Raw genomic sequence first — 19,118 nt, 5'->3', positions numbered from 1 at the left:
TTATTTTTTCTAGCAAAAGCTTTACTACTTTTGATCTTAAGGGTTCATTATTTATTCGTTGTAATGATGATTTCCCGCAATAGATGTCAAAGCGTAACAGTATCCATCCGAACTAGCTATCATCCAGTTCTTGTACCCAAACTGCACCGGCTTTCCTTTTATGACCTGTTTTGCCGGATGACGTCCATAGATTGACCATAGATTCATCGATAGATAATAATTCATGAATTACACCCCATTGCAAAAAAAAATTGATAAGAAGGTCAGCCAGTGGTCGTATTTTGAACATTTTATCAGTGGATCCAACAGAAGCTTCATTGTCACAGAAATGTAAAAAATTCTTTATTTCGAAGATTCTATTTTTCGACATGGTTTTGGAAACTATTGGAATGTTGCAGTCTTCATCTAGAGACCAGTATAAACGTTCCCTTGGTAATGAATGGTATCCGGTAAGTATAAGTATTCCAAAGAATTTTTTAAGCTCTTCAATGGTCACATCAAAGTCATGTTTATTGTTTTTTGCGGCATATAGTTTTGAATTTACTAAAATCATGTTCATGACTTCTCCATCGAAAAATCAAATATCTCTAATGGTCCTAAATCTTTTAGTTCCGTCACTAAGTTTTCTTTGCGTATATTTAGATATTCATCAGTCGACGCAAAATTTTCGTAGGAGCTTTCGCATTTACGCCACTTTGGATCAGTTGCCGCAGGTTTCCTAACTTGCTTTTGCAAACGTTCTTCATCACTGCTATCCCAATCATTATCAATTTGAACTGCAAAAACTTCCACTCTGCCAGGAATGTCTCGAGGTAATATATTTTGCTAGATGTTATCTTCGTCAAACTCTTCTTCATCAGTCACAACACTAGGATCTGGAAGAATAGCAACTAATTCATATTCAGTTTCCTGATCATCTTCTTCGTTCAAAATAGTCTCTAGTGCTTCTTCATGCCCTCGGTAATCATTTATTACATCAAATTGTCTTTTACTCATTTTTGATAAGTAACGTGTGCTAAAAACAAATGAGAAAATAAATACAAGTTTATTATGAAAATATAGGGATGTACCCAATGTCCCTATATAGGGACACTTGAGTCAACTATGACGTCTATTCACCAAAACTTAAAAATATTCAGGTATTATAATATTATATGGTAATTGATAGTAGAATCTAATAATAATTACAAAAAAAGTGTTAAAAATTTGCTAATAAACATACGATAAAAAGCCTTACCTTGTGGAGATAATTTTTGGATAGACCTGCGCGGACGAAATTAACAATTGTATCACTTATTTTCCAAAAAACTGTCAATTTTTTTTTAAATAAATTCTAAGATACACTATTAAGCATACGAAATCCAGTTAATTGTTATGGATACCTAAAATATATAAAAACTTGTGGGTAGTTGAACAACTGTTCCTGTACAGGGACAGCAGATCCAAATGGGTTATGATGCAAACACTGTTTGATTTTTCATTTTTAGAAAATCGCTGAAAAGGTTTTACTTTTCCTTTGTTATAAAAGGCTGCCGAGTAATCGCAACCTGTAAACGCATGGAAGGCGGGAAGACTTAGGCATAGTTTGAGTCCTAATTCCGAAGCTAAATTGGTGCAATTAATGCAATCAACAGGTTGGTTATCCCAAAAAACAGCCAGAAACTGCACCAAAGCCTCTTTAAAACTATAGGTTTTAAGGCTTTGCAAAAAATTGTTAGGTCTAGTTTGATGCGGTCCCGAAATTTTGAACGGAATATCGAATTATTTTCGACGTTCGCGTTCCGAATCTTTGATTGAAGGTGATAAGTAACGATCAAAAATTAAATGTATTTCGGTTGCGTTTGTTGAACATATTTTTGTATTATTATAAGTATTGACTCGGCAATTTTATCAAAAGTTTGGGGCATAGAAGATTCGATTAGGTGCAAATAATAGTAATAAGTTCATTTGTGTTGGCTCAACCATTTTAGTTTTGGATTTCAAAATTTTGGCTAATGTTGATTTCGAAGTTTTAAAAATCTCTCCAGTACAGGAAAAAAGAGCAGGTGGTAATGGTGCTAATGAAAAAGTCAGGCAATATTCGCGATTATTTTTTTTGTTTAGACGAATTGCCAAAATCCGCCCAAATACGTCTCGTTCCAACAAACAATTTATTGGGCTATGAGCTATCTACCTATAAACATGCACACTTCGTAGACCAACCTGCGATCAAACTGTGACCATAGCATGTTCTACAGAAGTACGGGAGTAATTAACAATATAGGAATGAAGACGATAATTCAAAAGAATCAATTTAATTCAATACATAACCAGTTTGAAAATAAATACTACTTCCAATATTAGTAAAAAACCCGAAAAATGCGGAGAAGATTTTTTTCGTGAATAATAAATACCTAATAGCCCTACACCAAAATATTGCGGGATTATTGAACAAATCTGACGCAATTTTAGTATGTATTGAAGAACTGCTAGAAGAAAAAATAAACGTTGACATAATATGTATTACAGAACATTTTATTATGTCGGGTTATAAACCATACTTGACTATCTCAAATTACCAATTGGCAGCATATTTCAGCAGAGATGGAAGCAAAAGAGGAGGTGCATGTATACTTGTCAATAATGGCCACCAACACACCGAATTAAAACAAGTCAAAAAAAAATCGGTGCCCGGTGCAATTGAATGCTGTGCAATAGAACTTACGCAATATAAGATTGTCATTGCATGTGTCTGCAGAGTACCTAAACCTAGCAATTTTAATATATGTTTGGAAAAAATGCAAATTCTGTTGCAAACACTTACTAAAAAACAATATGAAAATATTGTAATAATGGGCGACTTTAATGTAGACATTCTAAAACGTAACATACAGACTCTAGATTTTGAATGTTTATTTTTAAATTATAATTGTAAATTAGCAGTAAATCAGCCCACTCGTAAAAGTCAATCATGCATGGATAATATTGCACATAATTTTAGTAGAAAATGTGAGGTACAGGTTCAAGAATTAGGTATATCTGACCATACAGACCAAATATTCCAATTTCCTATACAGTCAGTCCACAATAACAAATACTGGCGTGTAACTAAACGAGACTATTGCAATGAAAATTTAATAAAATTTAAAAACTGTTTAAAAGCCTTATCGTTTTCTGACCTATATGAACATACTGACCCTAATATCGCTTACAATACTTTTTTAGAAACCTTTACTCTGTACTACAACTTGTGTTTTCCTGAAAAAAATACGGTTATTAATGTTAACACCAGTGATGACTTACGGCTCTGAGGTCCGTATTACAGAAGGCTACTCAAGTCCTAATCTCTATTTAAAACTAGATTTGAGTTGAGATTTCATTTTAGAACGCTCGTCAAGCATAGATTCGGTGATCATAGTTCAGCTGAGTGTAGATCTTATTCTAAATCATTACTCAGTTCTAGATTACTACTCAAGTAGAGATTTGATCTGTGATTACTCAAGTGTAGTCGACACTGCGCTTGAGCAGAGATTTTCCTTTGAGTTAAGCAAATAATTGTGTTGTAATAGAAATAATGGATGTTTTTGAAGAGTTTGATTATTACGATAATTTATTTAACGATATTTATTAAACGTTAACGTTACGCAACGTTATTTAACAAGAATTTATTTAAGATTTTAAATAAAACCTACAGTTAAAAAGCTTAATCGTCTTTAAATCGCAATATAATTATTAATTCGGTTTGAAACTAAATTCTTATTTTGCGTATATTGAACCAGAATGTTGGGAAAGATAAATTTGTAAACGAAGACAGTCTGATTCATAGACAAAACATATTCTCTGCTTGAGACGCGATTTGAATCTTGATTCAGCTGAGTGAAGTTTGAATAATGTTCTGAAATAAGAATGACCCTCAAGTGCAGATTCAATATTTAAACTATGATCCGGTGATTTAAGATCAAACTGGACTTGAGTAGCCTTCTGTAATACGGACCTGAGACGTGGTGCTTCACGAAGGGACTTTTCCACAGGCTCAAAGTCGCTCAGCGAGTTATGGAGAGGGCTATGCTCGGCATTTCTCTGCGGGATCGAATCAGAAATGAGGAGATCCGTAGACGAACGAAAGTCGCCGATATAGCCCGTAGGATTAGCAAGCTGAAGTGGCAATGGGCGGGCCACATAGCGCGAAGATCGGACGGCCGATGGGGCAGAAAAGTTCTGGAGTGGAGACCACGTACCACCAAGCGCAGTGTGGGACGGCCACCTGCCAGATGGACCGACGACCTAGTGAAAACCGCTGGGTCCCGTTGGATGCAGGTGGCAACGAACCGGTCGCGCTGGAGAAATTATGGAGAGGCCTATGTCCAGCAGTGGACTGCTAGGCTGAGATGATGATGTTATAAAAAAACCGAAATGGATTTCTCGGGGTATCAAAATATGTAGCAAAAAGAAACGTCAATTACTATGGCAATTTAGATGTACGCCAAAACAAAATAAATAAAACAGCTTTTACTAATTATTCAAAACGATTAAAAAGTATCATAAAACTAACACAAAAAGCACAAAATAATTACGCAATTAAAACATCGAGTAGCAAATCTAAAACCACATGGAAAATTATTAACAATTCAAAATTCAATATACCGAGACACATCATAAAGTAAATAAAAACTGAGGAAAACATCATCATTGATCCAAATGAAATTGCAAATGCATTTAATACATATTTCGTTGATAAAATTAGGCCAATCACAAATTCTGGTAAAAAAGTTACCTTCGCCAGTTACCTTCGAGATAGGCGTCAGTATGTCGACTGTGGCGGACACTTCTCGGACCCCTACTACACGAGATCCGGAGTCAGTCAGGGTAGTAATCTGGGCCCCTTATTATTTATTGTCATGGTAAATGATTTACCGACGGTGGTCAGATAAACATGTCTACTGTTTGCTGATGACCTTAAGTTGTCAGCAGTGATTAAAGACACTGCTGATCGTGATATTCTGCAGCATAACCTGGATAGAGTCACTGAATGGAGTCACTGCAATAAGCTATACTTCAATGTCTCAAAGTGCTCGGTACTTTCATTCACCCGCACACGAAACCAACAATACCACCAGTACAGCATGAACGGGGAGTTGCTGCAGCGTGTCACGGAGGTGAAGGATTTAAGCATCCATTTCACCAGCGACTTACAGTTTCGCAAACACGTAGTAAATGTGTGTAAGAAAGCGTAAAGGAATCTGGGATTTATGCTGCGTCAGGCAAATGAGTTCACGAACATCGGTGCATTAAGAGCTTTGTACGAGGCTCTCGTGAGGAGTCATCTCGAGTACAATGCGGCCATCTGGAGTTCGAGGGAAATAAAATACAAAAAAATGCTCGAGCGGATACAAAACAAATATATAAGATTTTTGTATTTAAAAATATATAGGATATATCCGGGATACCCGTTACTGTACCCCACCTTATTCTGTCTTGGTATGGTGGGGTATTACAAATTGGAAGTCAGGCGTGAAGTGGCGTTGGTGCACCAACCTGCTGGAGCCCGCACCGCTCACTCGCTCGTTGCGCACATTCAACACTGTGGCTGATAACATTTATTTATTCAACTGTACACTGAGTGGGTTAACAAGGGCCACTTACTGTGTAGTATGTAAGGAAATATAGTTAAGGTATTATATTTTTAGTTACTATGTCGAATTAGGTTAAGATATCTGTAATGGCGAAGTAAATGTGTGATAAATAAATAAATAATCGGTTGAATTCTTTCTTTCTAGCGCCTTGTGACCCAATGGAAGTATTTAAAATAATAAATTCACTAAAAACACAAATAGTGTCGGTTACGATGGTATAACAACTAAAGTCATCAAATCAGTCGCTACAGAAATTAGTACACATTTAAGCTATATTATAAATCTTAGTATCAACATTGGCATTTTACCTGAAAAATTAAAAATATCTGTCGTGAAGCCACTATTTAGAAAAGAAAATTGAGAGCTCATGCAATATTACCGACCAATTTCCCTTTTAAGCATCATGTCAAAAATATTTGAAAAACATATATATAAACAGCTATATAGCTATGTGGAAAAAACAATATACTTTGTGCTGAACAAAAGGGATTTCGCAATAAAAAAAAACTATAAATATGGCTATATATGACTTCATGTATAAAGTAATAACATATGTAGACAATAATACTCCAGTTTGCACAATTTTCTGTGATATGAAGCAGGCATTTGACTATGTCCGCCATGACATCTTGATAAATAAATTGCTAATGGTATTCGTGGAAATGTTTTAAAACTAATAAGTTCATACATCTGTGACAGAAATAAGTTCAATAAACACAGACACAAAACAAGAAGAGAAATATAGATCATCAATGCGTATCGTCAAATATGGAGTACCTCAGGGTAGTGTCTTAGGTCCTCTGTTATTCATTTTGTATATAAATGACCTACCGAAATGTACACACCAATATATGTCATTATTTGCTGACGACAGCACTATTACGGTACCATGTCTAAACAAAAAACAATATAAGTCTGACATTAATAATTCCCTAAAATCAATAGTACAATGGCTAGAAAATAATAACTTAAAAATAAACCTTGATAAAACTAATATTATACGCTTTACCCAAAGAGGAACTACGATGGCAAACCTAAATACTAATTACAATAACAAAATGATTATTGAAGCTGAAGAGGCAAGATTTCTTGGTGTAATTATTGATAAAAAACTAAACTGGAAACCTCACACAGAAAATTTAATAAAAAGAATTAGTATGGCCTCGTATGCAATACATAAGCTGGTTCCTATAATTAATGTGGATGCTCTTCTTACAACTTACCATGGCCTCGTTTCCTCTATGATTAGATACGGTATTATCTTTTGGGGTAACTCCACCAACAAAGAATTAGTTTTCAAAGCTCAAAATCGATGCTTAAGGACTATGTTCAAGCTAAAAATTACTGATAGCTGTAAACCGTATTTTAAGAAATTTAGAATATTAACCCTTCCGTCTCTGTACATTTTAGAAACCGCCATATTTGTTAAAACAAACGCTCATTTATTTGCAAAGATGTCTGATGTAATTAATCGCAATAGACGCGATAACAGCAAATTGTGTATTCAGACATCAAAAACAACTATGATGCACAATAGCATTTTTTGTATGGCTCCAAAAATTTACAATAAAATACCGTCACTCTGGAAAGACCTAAAAATTTAATTTTTTTAAAAGCAATTAACTAAATTCCTAACTGATAAATCTTATTATTCTATTGAAGAGTTCCTGCAGGATAAAATATAACAGCTGATTTACTGCTCCATACTTTTTATTCTAATTATATTTCTTTGACATTTCTTTATTCTACAATTATAACTTAATTAGTGGTAGAGCATCTATGTGCTAGAATAATATATAGTGTTGTTGTTATTGTTATTATTTTACTGATATTATTTTTTGTTGTATTAACTTAAAACTAATAAATAATTAAGTATAATTGTTAATTTGGAGAGGTTTAAAATGTTTATTTCAAAATAATCAGTGTATTTTTTCTTTCTTTATATTTGTATGCTGTAATGGCTAAACATGACTGTTACTTTTTTTTTCTTTTTAACACCCTGCATGCACACTATGTATGTATACTCATGTTTGACAAATAAAAATATCTTTTATCTTCCATTTTTAATAATACTTTCTTGTTCTTGTCTTTGGTGCTGAGAACTTTAGTCATGCACTGACAAGCAAAATTGCTGATTTTGTTTCGTTTCATTCATAGATAAAATTTAACTTTTGTTGATGGCCTGCTGTCTTCACGTTAAGCAGGAAATCAGCCACTTCTGTAGATGCAGCTTTACCCGTCGAAATGTTAAATAATATATCTTCATCAATAGTATTTCCAAATGGGTTCACTGTAGATTTTATTGCTTCAATGATACTGTTCAATTTTTTTTTATCTTTCTTCATTTTACTATTTTGCAATGAGTGCGAAGTATAATCTTTTTTGGTTAATCCGATGTTTTCCTTGATAGAGGTTAATATTTTTGTCCTCATGCTATGGCTGAGCGCCCATCTTTGACGTGCAGATATTGAATCTGCGGCGAGATTATCAGTCAATTGGTTACTTGCATCAGCATTGATGGTCTGCTCCAACGTCAAAACTTGCTGCAGTTCGTTTAATTCCAAAGGCTCCTCGACGAAATTCAGCTATCAAAGATGAATTGTTCGTATACAAATTGATAAAATTGCTCAAATATAATAAAGACCATCTGGCATAATTTGGCTGGTTGAATGCAAAAAAAAAAACAAATCAGACATGTTGAAAATTGAGTCCAGGTACAGTTCAAAGTTAATGGTGCGAATACTTCTAGAAAACCGATGGTATAAATTGAGTAATTTGCAGTACTGATAATAGAATTGAGCAGTTCGCTATTTTTCTCCGATCAAAGTCTAATTGCAGAATTCTTTGCATCCGTATAAAATACGACTCAATAAATCTAGTAACTCGATTCTTTCGTTGATGTCATACGCAGTCTGATTTGATGCATTCTGTACTTGCGTTTCCAGCAGCTCATCCAACGCCTCAGGAGTTATATTAGTTGTAGATAAATACTTTTCAAAATGTAATATTTGCAATGCAGCAGCGATTAGCGGATGTAAGCGTTTGCAGCAATTGAAATGCTTACTGCCTGAAAAGCTATTCATGGAGCCACCGGCTAATACTTCTGCTTGCACTAGAATTTCCACTAATCCACTACAGTCTATAAATTTCCCGACGGCTTTAAAAAATGCCATTTCTGTGTGAACGCTCCCAAATTAACAAAAATATTGTTGTACTGCGGGTTCTCTTGTTCTTGTATTTGCAATGCCATTTTTGCTATCGCTAAATCATACGTCACAATAATTTCTGCCTGTTGACATTTTTCAGCGATTTCTTTAGCCATGTTTAATGTTTCATTGACTATTGCAAAAGATGTCGGAGAAGAATTTATGGGGGGCAAATACTCAATATTTTGCTTTTCACTGTGGTCGACTGACGTCATGCAGTTGTAACCCAACCATATAGGAACAAAATCAATTCTTGATAACGACATTATCCACAATAAATCATTATCTGTTGCTATTTCTGTTGCACCTTTGCATAATTCCATTGCATTGGTAAACGAATCTACATTCATCAGCTGCATACTCGCTTTTGGTTTAGAATAGTAAGGTCGAATTTCTCGTGGTATTTCACTGAATCGCCTTCTTATACGGGTAGGTCCTTCTTCATTTTCTTCAACATTTAGTTGAGGCGCTGATGAAGTTGTTGCTTCACCATCATCAAAATTTACAGCTTCATCACTAAGGAATTGGTAAATAATATCAACAGTATCATGCATTGTGTGTTTTCCGGAAGTTGTATCAACGAAGCGGTTCAAATTGTCAAACGCTACGTGAGTAGCGTAGCGTGCTGCAGTGATGCCTTCTGGTATAACTTTGTTATCTTGGATTGATGTATAAGTCGTTTCAGTTTCCAGTTCTTCGGCCAAATTATATCCAATCGAATGGCCATATCTATTGAGTATCGTGATTACTTGCCGAGAGTTGGTTAAAGACTTTACTGGCCAATCCAAGGGTTAAACTTTTTGTTGGCTTACATGTACCCCTTGTGACAGCATAAATAATATCACTGCATATTAACGTTATTTTAACATCGTCAAATCGTCATCAAAAGCATTTATAATCATCTTTTATAAGTTATTGTTGTCATATGTGAAACTTTTTATTTGTAAACAACAGAAATAATAGACAAAGTGGTTTGAAACAGTATAATCAGTGAACCAAGTGATACATGGAATTACATATATTGCAGTGACTGCTAAATAGTGCGTTTGTGGGCTGAAATGGAACAATATAAAAATCTGTATTTTGACTTGTTTATACGGCTACCCACCCAAATCAACGAAAAAGTTAGACGTCAGTGACAGTACTGTTTACATCCTTGCCATAAGCAAAATTAAACCCTGAGGTCTTGTCACGTCCATACAGCGCCATCTGTCTCGTCGTGCAAAGCAACCTATTGATTTGTGCGGTGAATCTCCTGTCACGCCATCTAGTTTGTTCCCTCGGTACCACCTGTAAAACTAGTTCCTAGTAATGCCGGGCGTCAAATGCGGAGGTTGCGCGCGCTTTGCCTCAGCGCTAGATGGCGCTAAGTGTGGCAAATGCAACCTATTCTACTGTAGAATATGTGCAGGGATCCCTCTGAATACCAGGGCTTCTTCTAAATGGCGTTGTCTCGAGTGCAAAAAGAACGTTGCTAGGGACAACAGAAATGAAACCCCGGTCAGAGGCACCGCGCAAAGCCCTCCTAGTGATTTTGCAGGGATAATGACAATAGCAGGCTCGCCAGATGCAACAACAAGTTCCGTCGCAAGTCCTACGCCGTCTGAAGTGTCTATTGCCTACGCTACCATCAACAAGCAACCGCCAGCGCCTTGTATGGACTTGCAGGTCATACTTGTCGAGCTGAGGACGGTCCGTGCGGAGATACAGGTGTTCAGAAAAGAAATAGAGGTGGAAATGGCTGAACTAAAGACCACCTTAAACACTTGCAGCACGCGCTTTGACGGCTTGGAAACAAGGGTGGATGCCCTTGAAAAGCTCGCCACCTCTAGCCCCTCGAACTCGAACGTGGATGGGATAGTGGAGGACCTAATGCGAGAGCTCAACGACAGAGATCAGGATCTGCTCGCCAACGACATCGAGGTGTCTAACCTACCGGAGGGAAAGGCGGAAAACCCTGCCCATATATTTAAGGTCATCGGCCACAAGCTCGGGATCAGCCTAGACGACCGCGATATTGTTAGTGCAGAGCGCGTCGGTGGGAGGCAGCTGAACGTGACTAATTCAGCGGGTCCAGCTGAATCTCGTCCACGGCCAATCGTCGTGCACCTCGCTCGCCGGGACCTGCGCAACCAGCTTCTAGCCAGCGCGCGAGCCCGGCGCGGGGCGACCACTGCAGACCTCGACTTGCCCGCACCAGTGCAGCGGTTCTTCCTGAACGAGCGGTTGACGAAACCCAACCGCTTGTTATTTCGTAAGGCGCGTGACGCCGCGAATGCTCTCGGTTGGAAGTTCGTCTGGACCAAGCGGGGCCGCATCCTCGTCAGGAAGGCTCCGGGCGACAAGGCGCAGAGGATTTGCACAGAGGAGGACTTATCCCGCGTTTTTGGCACTGGAAATGAGACAGTCTAATTTTTATCGTGTCTTTTTTTTGTAAAAATAGTCCAGTATTGTGTTTTTTGGGAAATATGTGTCGTTATACTGTTGGACTCAACCATAACGTACACGACGCTTACTCAACGCGAAAACAAAGTTATTCTAATATGATCAAATGTTTAACTATGCTACATATGTATACTATATCTATTACATACATACAAACACTTTCATACACACACTATTTACAACTAATACTATCACCTAGTTCTAATTACTTACAATGTTTTTTTACACTTACAACTAACTATTTACAAACTGTAACTGCACCTGCAAACATATACTTATATATATACAAACTATACTTTACACACATACTCACGCAATTAATGCCTATGCCTCCTAGCATCTATGGCTCCTAGCAAATATGTTAAGTTTGGTCTTTTGAATGCAGGCTCTCTAGGGACTAATCAGGATGAGTTCTTAATCGCAATGGGCAACCATTCTGTGGACATCATGGCAATCAACGAGACATGGTTGCGCAAAGGGGAGGAAGACCGTGCTCCTAGTCTTGCAGGGTACAAGTTTAGGCATGTACCAAGACCTGTGTCTACACGAGGTAGGCGCGGCGGGGGAGTCGCTTTTTATATAAAAAATGGGATAAATGCGCGTGTCAAGGCTCATCCTGAACACCCTACGGTGGAGCAGCTTTGGCTGAGCCTCACCATTAATAAAAGAAAACTTTTGATAGGGACCGCGTATCGACCACCCTGGCAGGATTTGGAGCTCTTCCTTGATGCTATAACTGCTAGCATTGGTGCATTAGCCTCATATGACAATGTCGTATTATGAGTTGACCTCAATGTCAATCTATTAAATTCTAACACCTCTAAGTCTAGACAGCTCATGGAATTCTTTAATAACTTTGATATGACTCAAGTAGTAACAAAAGCCACACATTTCATAAATGACCGTTGCTCACTCATTGACATTATATCTACAAATGCCACCACACGAAATGTTGAAGTGCACCACATTAGTGAGCTCGGTCACCACTCCTTTATCACGTGTGAAACAGTATTTAGAAAGCCTAGGGCTAAACCTAGGGTCATCATGTTTCGCCCTCTTTTGGACATCTTGCCAGATACATATATTCCATGAACACCTACACATGATACCATGGTCCGATATAGGAGACATGAGTGATGTTGACTCCATGGTGGACACTTTCACTTCCTACATAATCCAGCATCATAGAAGCATGGAGATCAAACATCTCCATGCTCCTATGAAGAAAAATACCTATTTCAAGCGGCCTACACCCTGGATCACTGACAATATTCGTCTTATGTTCAGATTGAGGGAGAACGCCAAACACAGATGTCATAAGACAAAAGAACCGCATCATAAGCAGTACTATCTGGATCTCAAACACGAGGCGGCCGCCGCATTGGGAAGGGAAAAATGTGCATATTTTACAAAAAACATTAACGAACAAAGCAAAGATCCCAAGCTGCTGTGGCGTAACTTAAAATCAGATGTTCTTCCGGACCACAATGAGAGGCGACTGCCTAGTCACTTTGACAACCCAGATAGTATAAATGCAGCCTTTTTAGACGTCCCGGGGAGTTGCAATGGCAATGACTCGTTGATATACAGTTTCCGTTCTCGCAGGCATAGTCCATCTGTGTTTTCGCTCACTGAGACCAACCAAGAAACAGTACTTAAAATAATCAGGGGTCTGGAATCAAATGCACGGGGTGTAGATGGCATCAGTCTAGACATGCTCACACTCACACTACCTAGCACTTTGCAAGCCATTACTGCTATCATCAACAAGTCCATTGAATCTTGTACATTTCCTTGTCTCTGGCGTCGTGCAATTGTTTGCCCCATTCCTAAAGTCAATGACCCGGTCAATCTGAAAGATCTCAGGCCAATAAGTATTCTACCATGTCTGTCAAAGATTCTGGAACGTGTGGTCTACTTACAGGTAATTGAATACTTAGAGGAAAATAATATTCTACCCGAGTTCCAATCAGGTTTCCGCAAGGGAAGGGGGAATGCAACAGCCTTGTTAGACTTGGTAGGCAATATCCTAGAGGCACGTGATCGGGGGGAGGGGTCTATTCTATTGTTGCTGGATTTCTCTCGGGCATTTGATGCTATTAATACCAATCTACTGCTGTCAAAGTTAGCCTATTACGGGTTTGATAGCGACGCTGTCGATTGGTTTAAGAGCTATTTAACAGATAGGTCCCAATTTGTTCAAATATAAAAGGAAGACGGATCTACCCTATCATCCCCTCCAGTCCCGGTCTGTAGGAGAGTTCCGCAGGGATCTATTTTAGGTCCCTTATTGTACATCCTCTACAGTGCTGACGTTACTCATTCCTTTGTAAACTGCAGATATCATATGTATGCGGATGACATTCAGTTGTACACATCATTCAAGGGGGATGATGTGGCATCTGCAGTTCAAAGGATGAATGAGGATTTACATAGAGTTGTGACTTGGTCTGAGGAGAACTCCTTGCTTCTCAACCCACTTAAGTCCAAGTTCATGGTCTTAGGGACAAAAAAAACAGGTGGCCTCAATACTGAATGCCAAGCCAGAGATTGTTATCAAAGGGAATAAGATAGAACGGGTTGAGCAGGCTTGCAGTTTAGGTTTAACCCTGGATCCACAATTACATTTTGAGCCACACATTAACAGTACTGTTAGGAATTGCTTTTACAGGCTGAGGGTCCTGTACAGTATCCGCAAATTTCTCAGTGTGCCACTGAGGAAACATCTAGTGGACACTCTAGTGCTATCAAAGCTCAACTACTGCGATACAGTATATGGCCCTTGCCTACTTGCTAGGACAGAGAGGCTAATTCAACGGATTCAGAATGCCTGCGCGAGGTTCTGTGTTAATATTCCTCGTAGGCATCATGTTACCCCCTATATAAACAAGCTTAACTTATTGAGAATGGATGCCAGCATAGTTGTTTTCGAAACTCCCGTCATAGTTGCCAATTCTTTTGTCTTCAACCGCCTGTCTTTCAGTACTGTCTCTTCGACAAATTGAATGTTTTCATCAGTAATGGACTTGGACGGACGTCCTAGGCGGGCTTCATCTTCAATTGATTGTCTTCCTAAACGAAACTGTTTCGCCCATTCTTTTATGGTGGAATATGACGGGGAGGATTGTCCGTATACAGCATTCAAACGTTGTTTGATTTTGGCCGGCGTCTTCCCCCACGGCTCGATACTCAATCTTATCCATTTCAAATTTTCTGTCGACTTTCTATATGACTATGTATATGAATGAAATATACTAATCCTTTTAAGTGTGGGTATGTCGATAAAAGTCAATGTCAAGTTTGATATCTTAGATTAATCCAATGCGGGTAGGCCGGAAAATTTTGGACCTTACTACTTTACCTTACTTAGGTATAACCCTTTTTCCAGTTGAAAAGTAGCCTATGTCCTTCCTCAGGCTCTAGACAATCTATGTACCATTGCAATCAGTTAAGTAGTTTTGGCGTGAAAGCGAGACAGACAGACAGAGATACTTTCGCATTTATAATATTAGTATGGATTATTTGTATAACTTAGTTTAACCTGAAAACAAATTGTTAATTTCACACTCAAACTGACGCTATTGCAAATTTAGAAGGACGTTCTGTCAATGATGTCCTTGGTGGGCGGTATGTTTACGATCATGCTTGATCAAATCAAATTCCCACTAGTTAGCAGAAAAAGTTGTCCGTGACCTAACTAGATGGCGTTGACTTTGATTTAGAAGTCGTAAGCGTTGTGTTACATGGGCTTGGTTAATGTCGTGGAATGATTTTTAATAAATGAGAACACCCAGATCGATATACTACTGTACGGTGTTGTTTTTGTTCACTCTTCTGACTCTTCCAACCCTGCATACATATACAGGGTGTCCTAAAACTCAACGATAATCTGAGACCGGATGAAAGGCCAAGTGATAACAGATCAGGGAAAAATATAAAAAAAAAACCATATCACTCAGTTCAGCGATAAGAGACATTTAAAAGGTTGAAATTCGACATCCCTCGTCGCATTTTTAAGTCCTGTGATCACCAATGTGACAATTTCGCTGTCAGTATTTTAATTCCGGGATCTTCATTAACGATTCTATTATTCGAAACTATAAATTAATGCAATGAAAAATTTTTTTTTTTTTTTTTTTCAAAAAATAGAAACAGATTTTTTTCCCCTGATCTGTTATCACTTGGCCTTTCATCCGGTCTCAGATTATCGTTGAGTTTTGGGACACCCTGTATATGCATATATGCATACATATATATTCATAGGAGATCAACTATTAAGTACCAAGATTCAAATCTCTGAGCTCGGTATTTAACACAAACAGACGCGGAAATAATGAATTATTAAGTTTCTAGCAGTGGTGAGTTATTTCAATATTTTAGGCGAAATGATGTATTTATTTTAGACCGTAGCTTCAGAGATTCAGTTTCCAACTAGAAGCTCTTGGGTACAAGGTTCATAAACCTGAAACTAAAGATGAAGGGGAAACTCAATTATCAACCTTACAGGCGAACAAAAGTAGATGTGTGACGCTATGCCGATGGGTGGTAGAAGTTGTTAATGGCAGGTTTAAACGGGACTATAAACTTTTTAGAAATGTTTGTATTAACTTGGCTTCTGCGCACATGATGGAGGATTTTAGGATTGCTGCTGCACTTATTAATAAATTCCACAAAGTAATAGAAAATCCTGAAAATGCAGATCAAATTGTTCAAATAGCAACAAACTGACCTAAATAATTAAGTAAGTTCAACCTTGAACTTACTTAGTTATTTAGGTCAGTTTATACAATAGTATAATTTAAACAGACGTAGAGTATTATTTGCAAGAATTGATGCAAACCTGCCAGAACTTAATAGATTTCCACGTTTAGATATGAATGAGTTAAAACTAATTTCTTTAGGACCATATCAGATGAAGCAGGCTCGCTCATATTATGGCGAGCACATTAGAGAGCGGGGTATTTATGAGGTGGAAATATGTCCACAGCTAGAGTTTTCGGAAGAACTTGCTTTAAACATAGGAGGAAATCGTCCTCTACTATTAAGATGACTTATTAAATCGAGACATACGTGCAGGCGTGAATATTACACTATATTTTATATGAAGAGCTTTCCTCATTTCAAGACCAACCTAGAAATGGTATCTTAGGTTATTGGTGTAATTGTGTATCTGGCAACCGGACTGTTGGCTGTTGTGCTCACATTATGACAATTCTTTGGTACTTGGGATGGGCGAGATACCAAGAAACTGTCTTTTCACCAGCCGCGTTTTTAGATAATGTTTTATTAACATTAAATGTTTAAACAATTTAATTTTTTTTATTTGCTGTCTGATCCAAAATGTTGTCTGTAGAATATTGTTCCAACTTCCAATCAATTAGATTTTCTCAAATTGAAAAATAATGCTCTCCTAGTGTTCAAATCATCATTGTACTATGAATATTAAATATCTAGATTATATATTATAATCTAAAAGTGCTTACATGGACATAAAAGTGCTTAAACCATAGTTTAACTTTAAACCTAACCCTAACCTTAACCTTAACCTTACTTAACATTTAACTTTCATAACTCTTGTCAGCGACTGCTGAGCAATATGAATCTTTTTTATTCTTGTTTCTGACGATGTTTACTATTAATTGACGTAGATTTTATTCGTGTACATGCTGGGGCATGCAGGTTCATGGAATTTCCGGCCATATCCTTTATTTATGGATCACTTTAAAGTGAGCTCTCCTTAGGGTCCTTCGACCAATATGCTGGATAGTGGGCCCACCGTGGCGGGCGACAATCCTTTACTTAAAATTACAGCGAAGCAACTTAAACAAGTGATAAGCAGTATGCGTAGGGGTAAATCTCCTGGCCACGATGGGTTCAGTATTGAGCACTTAAAATATGCTGGCGTGGACGCACCGAGAGTCCTGTCTATGTTCTTCAATATGTGCATTAGTCACTCATACTTACCGGATGATTTTATGAAAGCTACAGTGGTGCCCATAGTGAAGAACAAGACAGGAGACATATCGGACAAGGGCAATTATCGCCCGATCTCTCTCGCGATGACTGTAGCAAAGGTGTTGGACAGTGTGCTTGAGTATTGTCTGGATAAATACATAAATATTCATGACGCACAGTTCGGGTTTTAAACCTGGACTCCGGTGTATGCCTGTTTTCTGGATCTCTCCAAAGCCTTCGATCTCGTTTCATATGAAGTACTTTGGAGAAAAATGGAGGACAGCGGTATACTGGCGGAACTATTGAAAATATTTCAATACTGGTACTCGAATCAGACTAATTGTGTTAGGTGGACAAACTGCCTTTCTGAATCATACAGGTTAGAGTGCGGAGTGAGACAGGGGAGATTGTCCTCTCCTAAACTGTTTAGCTTGTATGTAAACGACCTCATAGTCGAGCTCAGCGGCATGCGTCTCGGTTGCAGGTAGGGGGTGTTTGTGTAAAGAACATCAGCTACGCGGAAGATATGGTGTTGCTGGGCCCGACTGCGAGGTCAATCAAAGAGATGCTCAAGGTGTGCAAAAAATACGCCGCTTCATATGGTCTAATTTACAATGCAAAGAAAACCGAGTTCATGGTCTTCGGGGCCGCCGACAAGTGTCCAGGCAAGATTATTTCAATCACTTTGAACGGCGCTAATATAAAGCAGGTGACCAAGTTTAAGTATCTGCTGGACCATATACTTGTCGATGACCTTAAAGACGATGATGACGTGGAGAGGGAGCGCAGGGCGTTGGCGGTCCGCGGGAACAGGTTGGCGCGCAGATTTTCTCGTTGTACTGATCAGGTCAAAATAATCTTGTTTAAAGCGTACTGTCAAGTCCTGTACACGGGAAGTTTGTGGTTCAGCTGTTGGCGGGGGAAGCTAAGCGCCTTGCGCGTCCAATATAATAATGTTTTTAGGTAATGTTGAAACTCCCTCGTTATTGTAGTGCTTCGGGGATGTTTGCCCTATCGCGTATAGATGGTTTCCATGCTATTGTCTGGAAAAAGGTAGCATCGCTGGTGAGAAGGGGAGTAGCAATAGCATCCTGAAAGTCGCAACTTGAGGACCCGAGAGCCCCTGTGCTGAGGCATTTCATGAAAAATCACTGTTCGCATGAAATGCCTCGTGACTCACTAAGTTATCTTCGTTGTTAAATTGTTGCTAACCCTAGTGTATAAGTTTTAGTATTTAAGATGTCTACTAACAAAAATGGTGCCTATGTTGTTCCAAATAAAGAAAAAGGAAATATTGTTATTATTTACTATGCCGGCACATACCAGTCACTTGCTACAATCCCTAGATAGGGTTTTACAGAAAAGTATAAAAGCAAATATCCTAATGATACCAACTCGTTACGATTTTCATAAATTGTTTACGCTGGCGTATGAAACAGCATTCAGTCCGACAAACATTCGATCTGGATTGGGAAAACAGGAACTTTCCCATTTGATAATTCTATTTTGCATCACTTTCACATCCCATGTCGCCGATAAACTAGATACCTCGGAACAAATTCAAGAAATGTTAGTGGATGAAGACGTAGAACTTCTGATTCCTTAAACCGATATCACTGCAAACAAAGATTCCTTAAATGAAGCATCTGAGCAGTCGAGTCAGTGTACTCAACAATTATGTACAGAGATTGATACGATTACTGAATCCAAACCCTTATCAGAAAAAATATACAAAATCGACGCTGCATGTAATCCTCAAACCTTATGTTGGAACATAAGCTACGAGGAATATACACCGTGATTTTTTAGTCGGCTTACAAAAGCAGCCCAGTTCATGTATCCAATGACTAGAACACGTTCATGATAATAAAATAGGTATTTATGAGATTTGAATAAATTT

The 19,118-nt window shown here is 38.1% G+C and overlaps 1 protein-coding gene across 1 annotated transcript; it reads left to right on the top strand.

Annotated features, from left to right (window-relative positions):
• Positions 1-12,392: 12,392 nt before the first annotated feature.
• Positions 12,393-18,031, top strand: LOC113507436 (the record flags this gene model as incomplete). Its single annotated transcript, XM_026890293.1, has 2 exons — positions 12,393-13,187; positions 17,703-18,031. Coding segments are annotated over exons 1-2 (1,124 nt in total), but the record flags the coding sequence as incomplete, so codon positions are not given.
• Positions 18,032-19,118: the final 1,087 nt, after the last annotated feature.

This window comes from Trichoplusia ni, unplaced genomic scaffold, assembly GCF_003590095.1.
Source record: "Trichoplusia ni isolate ovarian cell line Hi5 unplaced genomic scaffold, tn1 tig00002088, whole genome shotgun sequence".
Lineage (NCBI taxonomy): Eukaryota > Metazoa > Arthropoda > Insecta > Lepidoptera > Noctuidae > Trichoplusia > Trichoplusia ni.
This window is presented reverse-complemented; position numbering and strand designations above follow the sequence as displayed.